The sequence below is a fragment of the Pituophis catenifer genome, unplaced genomic scaffold (genome assembly GCF_029215685.1).
Source record: "Pituophis catenifer annectens isolate HBS135680 unplaced genomic scaffold, rPitCat1.0.hap2 SCAF_6, whole genome shotgun sequence".
Classification (NCBI taxonomy): Eukaryota; Metazoa; Chordata; class Lepidosauria; order Squamata; family Colubridae; genus Pituophis; species Pituophis catenifer.
The window spans coordinates 39,109,878-39,127,408 of NW_027256886.1; the positions used below are offsets into that span (position 1 = coordinate 39,109,878).

At 38.7% G+C, this 17,531-nt stretch overlaps 1 protein-coding gene across 8 annotated transcripts in view; it reads right to left on the reverse strand.

Moving 5' to 3' along the window:
* Positions 1 to 17,531, reverse strand: part of STAG1 (STAG1 cohesin complex component) — a 209,895-nt gene that overhangs the window by 36,144 nt on the left and 156,220 nt on the right. For all 8 annotated transcript variants that reach the window (XM_070946333.1, XM_070946336.1, XM_070946334.1 and 5 more), the window contains 3 exons: positions 16,799 to 16,878; positions 3,769 to 3,876; positions 551 to 665 (listed from right to left, as the gene is read on the reverse strand). In XM_070946333.1, the coding sequence (XP_070802434.1) occupies positions 551 to 665; positions 3,769 to 3,876; positions 16,799 to 16,878 (303 nt within the window). The remainder of the gene's footprint in view (positions 1 to 550; positions 666 to 3,768; positions 3,877 to 16,798; positions 16,879 to 17,531) is intronic.

The window sequence follows — 17,531 nt, forward strand, 5'->3', positions numbered from 1 at the left end:
TAATATGTTCATTATAAAAAACTTGTTTATTTCAAGTTACAAAGTATGAAAAGTCTTAAGATTATTTAAGATTTAAAACCAAGTTGCAAACAAAAAGTTTTATTTAAACATTTTCACTTGTAGTTTAAACTTATAGTTTAAAATGATGTTATTTTATAATAATGAAATTAAACTGGTGACTTCCAATATTTGTAGTAATTCTGGAGATCAAAATATACTCAGATTTTACCATAAGGCTTATTCTCTGATAACAGATTTTTAGCCACAATAAATAGATTTAAATAGAACTAGAAATAAATGGGAATAGGAATAGGAATAGGAATAGGAATGGGAATGGGAATGGGGATGGGGATGGGGATGAGGAGAAGAGAAGAGAAGAGAAGAGAAGAGAAGAGAAGAGAAGAGAAGAGAAGAGAAGAGAAGAGAAGAGAAGAGAAGATACTGGCCAAGTGTGATGGGACACACAAGGAATTTGTCTAAAATAATGCTAATTGAAAAAAGTTGTTAAAACTGATCAGTTTAAATAAAATTGAACATAAATTAATTTTACCTCACTTTCAAGAAAGAAAAGAACCAGCATCCTAATCAGATTTCCATTTGGACTATTCCGTCCTCTCCTCTTGGCTAGTGCTTCCTCTGCTTGAGGATCGTGCCGACTAAATAGTCTATAAAAAGAGAACACCTTTTATTTTAATATTTTTTGTCCATTTTTAATGCAATGCTCTAGCAACAAATGTATTTCTTCATTTGAGTCAACAAAGGGAGGTATTTGCTAGCACATAAAGATTTTTCTCCAGTCAAATAAAGATAATATGCAAATATCACCCAAACCACACTTTTTTTTTTTTTTTTTTTGGCTTATGGAACTTAAAATGTGGAACACTACTCATGGTTAAAATTACAAATGATGAGAATCTTAATACTGCTCTGCTAATTCCCCATAAAAGACACTTTATAAAAGTAATATAAAAAAGATGTGCAAAGAAGAGAAAGAAAGACTTGGTGAAAAATTGAAAAATAATTTATAAATACTCCATCTGGAATATTAAAATGGTGGTCCAGTTTGAAATTGTAAATATTTTAATGATATTTTACAGAAGGAAATATAAAACAAAATGTGAAGATCAAGATGAAGATAGACGTAATACTTCTTGGTCTATCAGAATGTTAAGTTTACAGAATATAAAATGTGACTTATATCACTTATTGGCTATAAGCAATATCACAGCCTTCCTTTGGGAGAAAATTCAAAGTAAAACACAAGGGAAATTAACAAACTCTTTGGGTTTAGTTGGGTTTTTTTTTTTTTTTTTGGCTTTCAACAGCCTTTTGAAAAGTGTTCTAATACATCCTGACTAACATTAATGGGTATTCTTGGGTTCATCCTATGGCAAACAGATTAGATGTATGTTTATCTTATCAAATGTGGAATTGTAATAATACAAATGTGACAGGGTAAAGACTAAAATACTAAAACTATTTTGGTTCTTCCCAGGACTATGCCTCATTATTCTTTATTTCATTATCTCATTATTCTTGGGTCATTGAGATATTTTCTGAACTTAATCCTCTGAACTATATATAAAATAAAGAGTCCCTTGGGAGTTGGGCGGCATAGAAATGCAACAAAATAAATAAATAAATAAATAAATAAACTGGAAGTGGTTTCTAGTGGTCTAGACATTCTTTTCTGAACCACCACCACATCTGAAACCATATTATACCATATTCCCACTCAGAAACCCTGAATAATGAAATAATTCACAATAGTAAAGAGTAATTTATAAAATAAAGATCACATTCCAAACTTTTAGAGTCCTTTATTTAGAATGTTGTTCCTATAGATTAAAACAAGGTAAATCAGTGAATAAAATATGACAAATTTGCACAGACATATTATATGTGCAAACACAAATCAGCCATCAATAGGCAGAATGCGAGGAGATCTTTAATCATTCATTGTTGGTTTAATTGACGGGTCCTTACTCTATAAACTAACAAAGATGAACAATTTGTAAATCCATAAAAGGTTGCTGAAGAGTACAGAAAATCAGCATTCAATGATTCAAATCTGCCAGTGAAAAGTATATGATCATGATAATCACCATCACCCACATCACTACTACATCATCATCACAGAGCAGTTAACAGATATGATTAATGAGGATTATAAGTAATCCTGGTTTGGTGATCACAATTGGGACAGGCAACTTGGTTGTTCAACAAATGGGTACTAATTGAACTGACTCTGCTTATGATCTTACTTTATCTTTTTTAAACTTTCCAGGATTGTAGATGTAAGGATTAGTTACAAAGTTACTTTTTAAATCACATAACTGTGAATAGTTGTTAAAGGAGGATTAACTGTAATGTTTTTATTCTGGGATTCATAACTAGCATTTCAAATAGCAAGCATTCCACTTGTCATAATCTGTAGTATAAAGGTACATTAAAAATGCTGTGGAACTGTTAGTAGTTAATAATGGTTTTTTTAACCAATAATAAATAAGTAACAAAATGATATCTTTTATATCTTTGCTTTCTTATGTTTTGTTCATATGGGGAAAGTGTTGCAAATTGTGATTCTAATTTCCCAATTTATAAATGATAAATACAAACAAATGTTTTGCTGAATGGATATGTTGTCCCAGATCAAAGACTTTAAAAAAAGTCCTCTGAATTCACCATACTAAAAAAAGATGTTGGAAAAAGTTCAGAGAAGAGCAACTAAGATGATCAAAGGCTTGGAGACTATAACATATGAACGACTGCAGGATTTGGGTTTGGCTAGTCTAAAGAAAAGAAGAATTAGGGGCAACATGATAGTAGTATTCCAGTATTTGAGAGGCTGCCACAAAGAAGAGGGGGTCAAATTATTTTACAAAGCACCAGAGGGTAGGCAAGAAACAATGGTTGGAAACTAACCAAAGAGAGAAGCAACCTGGACTTAAGGAGAAACTTCCTAACAGTGAGGACAATTAACCAGTGGAATAGCTTGCCTTCAGAAATCGTGGGCACTCCATCACTGGAGGTTTTTAAGAAGAAACTAGACAGTCACTTATCTGAAATAGTATAGGTTCTCCTGGTTAAGCAGGGGGCTGGACTAGAAGACCTCCGAAGTCCCTTCCAGCTCTATTCTATTCTATTCTATTCTATTCTATTCTATTCTATTCTATTCTATTCTATTCTATTCTATTCTATTCTATTCTACTCTACTCTACTCTACTCTACTCTACTCTACTCTACTCTACTCTACTCACTGCTCTTGGAAATCTGTAACCAATTCAGAGACTGGAATATCTTTATTATTACAGTAGTGGAAACCATATTGTGTATCAATTGCAATTTCTAGCCAGCCATTTGTGAAGCAAGTTACTATCATCTCAGCATTTATTGATATGGCACAGTTGCTCTTAACAGAGTCTCATAGTCTGGATATCACCACAAATGGTGCTGCATCCTAGTTAGGGTAAATAACCTGAATTAATCCATTTTGGGCTGAGTCCAGGACAACTCTCAATTCTAGATCTGCTTTTCAGAAAGAGGGCAATTCTATCCAGGGCTATCACTGGGACTGTTAATGAGTCAAGGGAGTTCAACTGTGCATATAAAGGGTCTCACTCAAAACTAACTATTTAATACGAAGCAACATCTATATATTGCATCTCTAAGGTGATATGTCAAACAAAAACTAACCTGAAAACAAACAGCTTTAAACAATGGTTAGCCACTGAAACATTAATATTCAGACAGTGAATACAGGCTTACTTTTTGTGAAGGAATTCCCCTGCTGCTACAGCAACAGGCCGATGTGCCGAATATACCAAATGATAAACATTCTCACAGTCTTCATTGGACAAAGCTTCTTCACTTCCACTGAATGAAGAAATAACACATTAAGTTCAAGAAAACTATTCAATGTTACCATCCTTGTTAAGTTACCCTGAGAATAAATAGTATCTTCAAAATTAAAGTAGGCCTCATGAAAAATTGACAGGCTTTAGTCCAGGTTTTTATATGGACAGCAGGCATTGAAATATGCCATGCATATTACACTAAAAGTATATTCCAAGCAAAAATTATTATGAGACCATAATACTTTATTTATCCATATGTAAATCCAAGTATACAATCAAAGATACTCATTAATCCAAAATGATCATGAAAGATGCTCTTCTATTAATGAAAGAGCATTGAAGCCTGTGCAGGTTCTCATTACTAGAAAGAAAAGAACTGATTTTCATCAATTTTCTATTACTTCCAGAGTCCTTCAAACTATTTCCCATATTACTTAGTTTGCGAGAGATTTTTAGGGCTGTTATAGGATGCATGTCCATCTAAAATTGTTCTTCCCTGAAGCAGGAATTAGGCACATCATTTCCATGAACTGAGCTCTGTTCAAGCATTGTCTGGATCCAGAGTACTTCAGAGTATATTTTTACAAAATGAACCCGAGTTTGCTTTCCTAAATAAATATTGTTCTATGAAGAGAACATTCTGTATGCCATTTATATGCAAGTGAACCGGAAGTATCCAATGAATTCAGAAAATAAATCTGTCTGACCTGAGACTAAAATTTTAAACTACATCAAAATATATGCTGTAACTAACATCTCATTTTAGTTTTAAATTAAGATCATGTAATATATATATTTGTGATGTGGGTTACCAACATAAAACACTCCTTAAACCTGTCTAGTGATGAACATCCATGAATGAACAAAGCTCATATAGAACCTGGGGTTATTATTCCAATATCAAGCCTCAACAAGGGAAAAATTGTTATGAATTGCAGATATCATAGCAAATAATTTTGAAAACTAATGAAAAACTAATTTTATCTTAACACCTTTCTCTAAAGTATGAAGTTGTAAAAAGCTGATGGGAGTAAAGTACAGCAGAGGTACAAAAACCTCTGGGGTAGTCTCCCAAATTTGATCTACCATAATTGAAGGGTGGCCTGTAGACACAATTATGTCGAGTACCATAAATTGAATTAACTTTTCCAGTCAGTACTACTCAACTAAATGAGTGTAAAAAAACCTAAATACTAGAGGCTTTGCCCAACTTTGGTTTGATTATGAACGATGAGACTAGGAAGGAATTAATCACTGCTTTAAAAAATACAAAGTCAGTATCACGTAATTTTGCCTTCTTGGTGTAAGAATACAGGTTTGTTTTCACATCTGAACACACAACTCCTCCATCCCTTCTCCCCCACCAGCCTTTCTTTCTCTTCTTTTTTTACAACAGCAACCGACTTAAAAATATGTTGTTAAACAACTTAGGCATGGCAAAGCTCAAGGCAATTACTTTTATCAATATTGAAATTATTTGGGGTAACCTAGATTGATGGATTTTTGTCCTATCTCCTTACTTATATTTACAGACAATAAGGCACTGATTCCAAAGGAGAGTTCCAATGTTTAAAAAAGATAACTAAATAGTTTCCTTAGCAAATTGCATGCTAACCATTTTCATAATAAACTGTCCAATTGGGTTGAATCAGAAAACAGGCAAGCAGGTTCTAGTGCCCAGTCTTAGATCACTTTTATTTTTTTAGCATCTGACAAAAAATATACTTTTAGGCCAGGATCTGTACTACCAGCAGCTTTTATTGATTTCAGATTTGCTTTTGACTATCTTTTAGATAAAAATTACAGCAGATATGTCAGGCAAGGATGCATCTTGGTGGCAATACGGTTCTATCTATATTATGATCAAGATTGAATAATCAAGCTCTGATCTTTCAAAATTGAAGGACAGACCAAGCCTTTGGTGAGAAAGTGAGACCCTTCCCTCAATTCCATCTGTATATCATACTTGGCCATATTTTTTCTTTTTTCTTTTCCTTTCATTTTATTCTTAATGGAACTATAATTTGATTGTTGTGAATCAATGAGAGTTGGTTAGAGTACAAGTTTTATTATGATGGTTGGATGCATACTCAGCCAGATGTTTATAGACTGGATTTGGCATTTTTATCCACCTATTGAGTCCTCCCCAAAGAACTGGGATAAGCAGATCTTGTTGTTTAACAATAAAGGTATTGTTTCAGGATATAAGATATACCAAGTAAAGCTGCCTTTTACAATTGATTTACACTAGTGGCCAAAATTGTGGAAAACTTTTGGGAAAAATGTATTTTTGAGGTTTGATGACTAATAATATCACTTTTTTTGGGAGTAGTACCATAAAATTAGATATCAATGGAAAGATAATTTAATCAAGAATGTAATACTTTTTAACCTTTGTTTGAGAGATAAAAGTGGCTTTTTAATGGAATTCTAGATTTTAGGCCAAATTCCTGCAGTCTGCGTCGAACAGTCCTCGCACTCAACTTCACATTGCATTGCACCATTTCATCTTGTACACACCCAGATGATTTTCTTCTGTCACATAGGCACAGTCTCTTAATTCTTCTATCATCACTTGCTCTTGTGCACCTTTTCCTGCCTTTACCAGTGTGGTTTTGTAGTGACTGAGTCTCCTTATACCTCTTCAAAAACTTAGAAATGCCACCTTTGGTTAAATTTCCACCAATTTTTCTTCTAATTTCTTTATAACTGTAGCCTTGCTCACTTAATCATACTATTTTACATCGCTTTCTGGGCGATCAGTCAACTCTTTGCACCATTACTTTAATTTTATTACGTTTTACAAGTTCACTAAATGAAAGAACACAAAAAAACGCAACCAACTTGATAGTGATCACATAACATACTGACAAATGCCCTCTTCTCAGCTTCAATATATGACATCAATAAATCCTATATGATCTGATTGGCTCATTGCCAAAACAAGATGACACCTGATTGGCTCTCTAAACACTCATGCTCATTGGCTACAATCAGATGAAGGAAAGCTGCCTGATATCAACCTAAGCAAGTTGTGCTTCCTTTTTTCTGGTTATTTGGCTATAGCTTTTCATAGAATACAGATAATTGAACAAACTTTGTTGAATTACATTCTTGATTAAATTATCTTTCCACTGATATATAATTTTATGATACTACTAAAAGAAAGTGGTTATTAAACCTCAAAAATACACTTTTCCCAAAAGGTTTCCACAATTTTGGCCACTACTGTATAGTGATTTTGTCAGTGTCAATGGTGTTCAAGTGGTGCTCCAGTTGTTTTGGGATTGCACTCAAGGTGCCTATTCTTATTGGTACTACCTTTGCTTTCTTTTGCTACAGTCATTCTATTTCTATTTACAGGTCTTTACATTCTATTGTCTTCTCCAGTTCTTTCTCCTACTCTGGAGTCACCAGGTACTGCCATGTCTATTATCCAGATTTTTTGTCTTTCTTATCAATAATTGTTAAGTCTAGGGTGTTAAGTGTCAAGTGCCTGTCTATTCTGTTCTGTTCTATTCAAAAATCCCAGAGCACTTTACTGTCTTCATTTTCTATTGCTCTATTTTGTGGTCCCACAGTTCTTGCTTGAAGGCAAGTGGCATTTCTTGCAATACCCAATGCACCACTGTTGCTACTTTGTTATACTGTTATTTATATTCAGTCTGTGCTTGCAGCAGATATGTAGGTGGTCCACTGTTTATTTAGCTTCTGTTGCAGAGGAGGCATTTCTATTCTTCGTTTGGCCTTTCTTGTCAGCTAGATTGGTATGGAATACTCTCTGGTATTCGGTAAACTTTCATCATTACTAGCTTCAGTGCATTTTCTTTACTGTATCTTTCATATATTCTTCCAATTGCCTTTTCTCTTCAACTGTCTGGTGCTCTTGAAACATTACATGCCCATCTATTTTCCTTGGTAAGTAGAGTCTGTCAGTATTGCTGCAAAGATGAAAGGAATGATTCATTGTCATTATTTTTCTGGTCTTCCTATCCAGGACTTTTACTTCTGCTTCAGTCCAGTCCATTATTCCAGATGTATATTTAATGATCGGAATTTCTCAGGTGTTAATCACCTTGATGGTATTTCTGTCATTGGGTTCAGACTTTGAGATCTTCTTCACTCTTCTATGTATTCACTACTTACCTTCTTCTTAAGTATGTTTTATGTGGTCAGCCTGAAGGATGCCCAGGTATTTGTAATAATATTCTTCATTCAGATTATTGATGTTATGTTTATATGGTATAATGATTCCCTTCTGGCAAGCACCAAAGCCAGAAATCAGCGAGATCTGTTTTGCTTGTTCCTGTGGCTGGGCAGCCTGGCTATGGTTGGTTTGGCTCTCAGGCTGGTGAAGAACCTGTGGGTGAAGCCAAATGAATCACTCTGGAAAGGGGAGTGGGGAGCAAAGAGAAGCTGTCTGGATGGCCCTGGTCACCATCTGTCAGCCTCTGACCTTCGCACCACTGGGCCTGCTCCCCAAAATGCTTGTGTTACTGGGCCAACTTCAGACCCTGGGGCAGTTTAGTGAGGACAGTGTTCCTTCACCACTGCTGAGGCGCGCACCACCCTTTGTATTGAAATAGGAGCTGGAACACTGTTAAAGCCTGGGGCCCCTCTTACAACACTTGAAGACCAGTAGCTGTTCTCATCTTCAGCTCCAGCATTTCAGGAGGGCTGCTTCTCCACCACACAATTGGGACATCATCTCCCAGCCCCTCTTAGCAAAAGGCTGCCCTCCTTCAGGTGGTTAAATCATACAACGGCGAGGGTAGCAGCAGTTGGGGCGGATCACGGTGGCAGTTCCCCGCAGCCCCAGCGTTCCAGGCAGAAGAGGCCACTCTGGAAGGACGAGGCCAGGGACAGTGGGAAGGCCTCTTCCAACTGGAGCCTGGTGTGATGAAGATGTATTCTGCCCACCCACTCACTTCATTCTGCACACTCTGCTCACCCGCTTACTCACCATATCCCATGTGTTCTGCTCTCCCTCCAGCCGCCCAAGTGGTTCATCCTCTCTCTACACCTCTGCCCTCCCGCTTGCTCGGCTCTGCATCCAGTCATCCATGCAGTCCATCTTCTCACTGCACCCCCTTGCGCTTTGCCCACCCACTTGCTTGCCGCACCCTGCACATGTTGTCACCTGCTTGCTCTCCCAGCTCTCCCTCTGGCCACTTGCTGCAAGCTGTCCCCGTGGCAAATTGGTGTGTCAAGTTGTCCTGTGGCAAGTTGGAAGCAGAGAGCTGGCAGCAGCAGATTGGCCATGGCAAGTTGTCCCATTCTGTGGTGGCATATATGTTTAAACTAAACTCCATTGCAACATCTTGGCTGCATATTTGGACACTGTTGAGAAGTGATTCCATTTCAATGGTGTTTTTTTCCATTCGGCTTCAAATTTGTTCATGTAAATGTCATGGGATAGTATGGCAGATATTTTTGATATTTGCCATGGCCTGACTTATTCAATATTCTTGAACAGGAATATAACAAATGAATCAATACAATGACAAATACTGTAGTAGTGGTGATTTAATTTTAACCTCCAGTTATCACCATTGACCAGCAAATGTGTCTTCCATTGTGTTCCAGGTCAGAGGATATGATATGGTGTCTTACTTTTTTTTAACGTCAGAAAAAAATGAAGAAAAGCTGATTGGTTTTCTTCAGCATTGCACATGATGTGTAATAGAGCTAAATGCAGATGTGCTGCTGTGGTAGATTAAAGGGATCTAAGGAGAATAGTAGACTGCCCCCCTCCCATTAAGCATAGATACTTGACAAATGGTTCCTCATTAGAAATTGGAAGTCAGGGTTATGTCCAAAATGAATACAAGTTTATTTCATGCTACCTCTAAACAATAATCTGAACTACTATTGGGCAAGGCAAATTGGCAGTATATAAGAGTCAACGGAATTCAAGGAGGGCTGGACGTAGATCTCCTATGGGCATGAAGAAACTCTAACTGATGATGCACTTGACCTCTCACTCAAGCTCAGCCTGGTCATGTCCCACACTCAACTTTAAAGTATTTTGCTAATGCTTCTCTGCATGCACATCATACATTTGTATAAAATACAGGTGTCAGGAAGAAGAATTAAGGTTGCATTCTCACTAAGCAAAGCATGTGGAATCACAGAATAGAGTAGGGAAAGTGTCAGGAATATGAATATGAATATATAATATATATGCAAAAAATTAAAACCTTGGGTGTTTTCCCACGTCATGTTAAATAAGTTAGTTAAAATGTTTAAAATTCTGGTTAAAATCCTAGCTTAAAATCTTCCAAAAATCCTTACAGAGCACTCTGCAAGGTCCTCTAAAACCTTAGCTAAAATCCTACCAGTACCTTAAAAGTTTTTTCTTTCTAGCAACGTTTCGACAGGCTCACAACCCTGTCATCTTCAGGCTCTTGTTTAGTTTAGAAGCTATGGGTGTGTTGCGAGGTCGGAGCTGTCGCTTTTCTATGTTTGCTGCTGCTGACGTATGCTGGTTAGCCTGTAACTCTGTGTCCTGATTGGAGGACAGCAGTTTTTCTTCTTGCTTCCTCATCCTGGCTGTTTGGCTACGTGTTACAGGCCTAGCTTTCTCAGGTTCTCTATTATTATCTGTCTGCTGTAGAGGGGAAAGGATTCTGGTAGGCATCCCAGCACCCTTGATTGTTAGTTGAGATCTCAGCCTGTCTTCTGGCTCAATCCTCTCTCTCTCCCTATTGCTAGCCACCTTCTGCAAAGAGGGAAGAATTCTGGCAGGCCTTACAACACCACTGGTTGCTTGTTGGAATCTCTGCCTCTCTTCTGATGTTAACACGCGAGTTTCTCTCAGTGCAGGTCCCCAAATACTTGATAACCTAGAGGCGTCGTCTCGTCTGTTCATATTCTGCGGCCTCTTTTCAATTTCGATGGCCTCCCTGATTATTCTTTTGTTGAGATGTTCCTCTTTCGCCACTGTTCTGGTTTTATTAAAATCAATATTGTGTCCCGTGGCCTTCATGTGTTGTACCAAAGAAGAAGTTTGCTCTTCTTTCCTCACTGCATTTTTATGTTCTTCTAAACGTACACTTATTCGTCTATTTGTCTGTCCAATATAAGATGACTGACAGGAGGTACATGGCACTTCGTATATCCCCTGGTTTTCCAACTCAATTTTATCCTTAGGGTTTCTCACCATCATCGATATTTTTCTATATGTACGGGAACACTGTTTTTATTTTTTGTTTCTGTAATATCTTACTAATTTTGTCGGTGGTCCCTTTTATATAGGGCAGGATGGCAGTTCCCATATTCTGTTCTTCTTCTTGGGTTTTGCTCTGTCCTACTGTCCCTTGCTGGATTATAGTTCTAATTCTATTTTCGTGGAACCCATTTTCCATTAATACTTCTGTGAGGGTCTTAAGCTCTGTTTGTACATGTGCCTCATCTGCTAGACGTTTAGTTCTAGTGATTAAAGTTTTTGCCACTGAACTTATTTGTGAGGGATGATGGTGTGAGTGTGCGTTCAGGTAACGATTTGTATGTGGCTTCTTTTGGTAAACACTGTGTCCTGATGGCACCCTAGGACACAGTGTTTAACAAAAGAAGCCACATACAAATCGTTACCTGAACGCACACTCACACCATCATTCCTCACAAATAATTTTAATTTTTTGCATATACACGCCCGCGAAAACTTAAGAAGACACACATATATATATATAGCCCCTACGAAGAAGTAAGAAAATTGATATATATATATATATATATATATATATATATATATATATATATATATATGTTTATGTAAGTTTATAATATATATATATATATGTTTTATTAGTTTTTTATTTTTAAATATACATCAATATCAATACATGAACAGTGTGGCCCCTGGGTATAATTCATTTTGATACAAATATTAATAATGATAATCATAATAATTATATTAATCAAACATATAATCCTAGTATTAATATACATGGTTTTTTAAAAGTAATTATTCAATATTTCAATATTCCATTTTAATGCCAATAAGGTTGTAAGAATACTTATTTATTTATTTATTTATTTATTTATTTATTTATTTATTTATTTATTTATTTATTTATTTATTTATTAATTATATTTCTATACCGCCTTTCTCCCGTAGGACTCAAGGCGGTGTACAGTCAAGAAAAATATAGACACAAAACATCATAAAATTGCTAATTAAAATTATTACTTAGTTTGGTCAATTAAATAAAACCCAGAATTAGATAACATTTAAAAAATTATTCACATGTTCGTATGTTTAGCCCCGCCTGTTGGAACATCAGGGTCTTGAGGGCACGGCGGAAAGCACGGAGATCAGGGATATTCCGTATCTCCGGGGGCAGTTCATTCCAAAGGGTTGGAGCCCCCACAGAGAAGGCCCTCTCCCTGGGAGTCGCCAGTCGACATAATTTGACTGACAGTACCCTGAGTAGTCCCTCCCTGTGAGAATGAACTGGTCGGTGGGAGGCTATTGGTGGCAAAAGACGGTCTCGTAGGTACCCAGGTCCTAAGCCATGGAGCGCTTTAAAGGTGATAACTAACACCTTGAATCGCACCCGGAAGACCACCGGGAGCCAGTGCAGCTCGTGTAGGAGAGGTGTTACATGGGCGTAACGAGCTGCGCCCATAATCACCCACACAGCTACGTTCTGGACCAGTTGGAGCCTCCGGGTGCTTTTCAAGGGGAGCCCCATGTAGAGAGCATTACAGTAGTCCATACGGGAGGTAACTAGGGCATGAGTGACCGTGCGCAAGGCGTCCCGATCCAGAAAGGGACGCAACTGGCGGATCAGGCGAACCTGATAAAAGGCACCCCTGGCCACGGCCGTCAAATGATCTTCCAAAGATAACCGTGAATCCAGGAGGACACCCAAGTTGCGGGCCCTCTCTGTGGGGAGCAAGATCTCATCCCCTATTGTCAGTGATGGTACCAGCTGACTATACCGGGACGCCGGAAGCCACAGCCACTCGGTCTTAGAGGGGTTGAGTCTGACCTTGTTTCTCCCCATCCAGATCCGCACGGCCTCCAGGCAACGGGACATCACAGCAAGGGCATCATTGGGGTGGTCTGGGGTGGAGATGTATAGCTGTGTGTCATCAGCATACTGATGAACACTCACCCCAAAACCACGGATGATCTCGCCTAGCGGTTTTACATAAATGTTGAACAGAAGGGGTGAGAGGACTGACCCTTGCGGCACCCCACAAATAAGGTGCCTCGAGGTCGACCTCTGCCCCCCTGCCAACACAAACTGCAAACGGTCAGAGAGGAAGGAGGAGAACCACCGAAGCACGGTGCCCCCTGTTCCTAACCCCTCCAGCCGGTGCAGTAAGATATCATGGTCGATGGTATCAAAAGCCGCTGAGAGATCTAATAGGACCAGGATAGAGGAGCAACCTCTGTCCCGAGCCCTCCAGAGATCATCCACCAATGCGACCAATGCCGTTTCCGTGCTGTATCGTGACCTGAAGCCCGACTGGAACGGATCCAGATAGACAACTTCATCCAGGTATCGGGGTAGTTGTTGCGCCACCACACTCTCAACAACCTTCACAACAAAGCGAAGATTGGAGACTGGACGATAATTTGATAATATAGCCGGGTCCAGGGAAGGCTTCTTGAGGAGGGACTTCACAATCGCCTCTTTCAAGGTGGCGGGAAAGACACCCTCACTCAGAGAAGCATTTATAATCCCCTGGAGCCAGCCTCGTGTAACCTCCCGGGAGGCCAGTACCAACCAAGAGGGACACGGGTCCAATAAACATGTGGCAGCGTTAAGCTTGCCCAGAATCCTGTCCATGTCCTCAGGAGCCAAAGAGTCAAACTCTTCCCAGATAACGCTCTCAAGACCTGCCCCCATCTCCTCCCCTGGATCTACCCAATCGGAGTCCAGGCCTTCCCGAATCTGAGCGACTTTATCATGCAGGAATTGTACAAAATCCTCAGCTCGACCCTTTAAGGGATCTTCCCGTACCCCCACCTGAAGTAGGGAGCGGGTCACCCTAAGTAGCGCAGCTGGGCGGTTCTCTGCAGATGCAATAAGAGTGGAGAAGTAGCTAGACTTCACCGCTCTTATCGCCACTAGGTAGGTCTTAATATAAGATCTCACCTGTGTTCGGTCAGATTCAGATCGGCTTGTCCTCCAATCGCTCTCCGGGCGTCTTTTCCAACGCTTCATCTCTCTCAGCTCCTCGGAAAACCAAGGAGCTAGACGAGATCGGCATCGGGTCAGAGGCCCCAAAGGCACAACGCGGTCCAAGGCCCCAGTAGCCGCCCTGTACCAGGCAACCACCAGGTCCTCAGTCGAGTTGTGAGCCAGAGTCTCAGGAAGTGGCCCAAGCTCCATCAGGAGCCTTTCGGGGTCCATCAGGCGCCTGGGACGGAACCATTTGGTTGGTTCCGTCTCCCTGCGGTGGGTGGAAGTGACTTGAAAGTCCATGTGAAGGAGAGAATGATCAGACCATGACAAGGGCTTGATGTCTATATCCCCTATTCTTAGATCATTCAGCCACTGATCAGAGACAAAAATCAAGTCCAGAGTGTGATTCCCCAAGTGGGTGGGGCCTTGAACTACCTGGGACAGGTCCATGGCCGTCATGGAAGCCATGAACTCCCGAGCCGTCTCCGACATCTCACCAGCGGATGGCAGGTTAAAATCCCCCATAACAATAAGTCTGGGGGTTTCCACCGCCACCCCGGCTATAATGTCGAGCAGCTCAGGCAGGACCGTTGTTACGTGGCAGGGAGCCAGGTACGCAATCAGTAGGCCCATCTGAATCCCCCGACCCCACTTCACAAAGAGGGACTCACATCCGGCTATCTGAGGTAATGCCATCCTTCCCCCTCTAATCTTTTCCATCAAATTATTACTTATATTCTATTATATAAAAAGAAAAAAATATATCTGCTAATATTCCTCCTATTTCTTATTTCTACCTCTATTCTAACTTCTAATCAGATCACTATTGCTAATCCTAATATTAATACACATGTTTATATAAGGCATAGCCCTTCATTATTTAGTTGTTCAAAGTCACAATACGCCATTCAAGTACCCTTTTTCAACCTCCAATCTTTCCATCTAACTATTGCTTCATATGAAGGTTTGTATTCTTATTTCTATCTCTATTCAAATTTCTAATCAGACAAGCATTATATTAGAATATATATATAACTCCATCATCTCTCGCCCGTTTTAATACTTCAATTCTTATTCGTTTTTTGGCTTGCCTCCTATACTCCTCTCTTGGATCTTTATCTCTATCAATATCTCTATCTTCACCATTCAGACTGAATATTTCTCTCACCTCTATCCTCCTAAACTGCCAGGTCTCAAGAATATCCTTTGAAAAGTATACTCCCGGTTATCCAATTCCATTTTTAAATCTCTTAAAGTGTTTTTCCCTTGGTTTATTTCATCAATCATTATTATCTTTATCATCTTCTTCCCATCTTCTTGCTTTGTTTGCTGGTTTGCTGTCTTTCTGCTATCTCCTCTCTTTCCTGGACTCTTTGACCTTTGTTCACCACCAGTTGTAGCATATTTTCTATTTTCCCATATATGCCTTGCATTAGGTACTTTATCTCTCTGATTCTTTTCCATAGTACCCCTAATCTTTGAAACATCAACGCCATTTCTCTTGAAATCTCACTCCTTTTCCCCCTGATGGAGCATCTTAATTTAATAAGTCCTGCTCTTACTCAAGTCCAAAAGCAATATATTCCAATCCAATGTTACTCCTCAGAAAGTTCAGTAATCATAGTCCTTTATATCTCAGGATTATTAATCAATTCCATTTAAGTAGTCCAGGAAGCTTCTGCAGGTCAAAAATAACTTTGCTTTACTTAAAAAGTCTTCCTTATTCTCATAATAGAGTCTCCAGTAATCATAAAGTAACTAGTTATAGAATAGTAAGTGTCACCACAATCCTCCAAATGAATGTTATTTATTTCTCTCATCAAAAAGTTTTTTCTAAACTTGTAGGGATCTGGTATATTCCATTCACCAGTAGATGGCACTGGTATATTCCATTCACCAGCTTAGGTTTTAGCATTGTTTCAAGTCTTATAGATTTAATTAATCCAAATTTAGTTCAGTTTATGGAAGCAAAGTCAAGTAAATTCAAATAGATAGTCCAGCATTTTTAATGCCTTTCCAAAACAACGCCTGCCCAATTTAAAAGTCCAATTTTCTGTTTTAAAGGGTATTTAGCTTTTGTTCCCTTAGTTCCTTTCTTTTGGGTCTAGGATTTTTCTCTCTATGGTAGTTCACCACTTTAAAAAATAGTTCTAGGCGTTTCTTTTCCTGGATTTTCCTTTCTTATTTTCTTTAAAGTTAGGGCCTAAATAAAAAGGAATCTTCTCACCCAGCTCCAATCACTGTTCATCTGCACTTCTCCTGCACGTTTCTGTTGCCTCAGCTGTCCCAGCTTTGTGGCAGCCACGATGGCTGCTTCTTCTCGTTGAGGGAGAGGGAAGAAGCCCTAAGTCCAGCAGGAGAGTGCTGCTCTCCCTGAACTACAGGGCGCCCCTCTTTTCTTCATCACCTCTACAGGGTGGCTTTAGCTCCTTTTGGAGCCCTCCAACAGGAAGAACTCGGCATGGGAACGCGGAGACTTGCTCATGTCCGATACCGCTGTAACGTCAGCCGGAATCCTGGGAATATATATATATATATATATATATATATATATATATATATATATATATATATATATTCCTAATGTTCTCAGTGATCCTTAGTTATGCTAAAAAGTGGTATCTAAAGGCTAAATGAGCAAATAGAATTGAAAAATTAGTGTAGTACAAATATAATTCAAGAAGTGCATCAATGTGTAAATAAAGCAATGAACCATCTTTGGTCACATGATGGAGAATGTACTGTTAGCATAAAATATTGCTGCTGAATGGAAATTCTACTATGTTAAAACATACTTACTGAAGTATAAGTGTGACTAACCGAATGGCTTCTACTGCAACATCATATTCTTTATCAAGTGTCATTGATACAATGCGATCCTGAAATGATAGAATGTAACATGTTTCCAGAAGAAATTGGAATCATAATATACACACATTTAATAAGCAACTTCTTCCAAAACAATGCATGAAATATTCCTATATAATGTATTACATGAAATAATGCTTAAAAAAACTCTTATATATGGCAGAAGAAATAAAAAACATCATAGGTGATGTCCACATAACCCAGGGGTCTGCAACCTTAAACACAAAAAGCTATTTGGACCCGTTTCCCACAGAAAAGAAAACACCGGGAGCCACAAAAACCTTCCTGTGCCTGACTATTTCTTGAGCAGCCACAAAACTAGCATATGTAGTTGAATTAAACATTCTGTTTTCTTCTGAAATTTTTCTTTTCTTGGATTTATCCATGGTTATTGAGCTTTTCAACCGGGGGTTGAAAAGCTCAATAAATCACGTGCTGGCTGGTGTCACACACCGGTGGTTGTGACGCATATTTTGAATGACAGGGAGCTGCAGCAGAGGGGTGAAAGAGCCACATGCGGCTCCAGAGCCACAGGTGTATGTTACTCAGTATTCAGTATGAAATTATTCAAAAATAAATACAATATATCCTATAAACTTTCTGTGTAGATTTTACATAATGATCTTAGCAAGTGGTGAAGAACCCCTTGTCTAATAATCACATG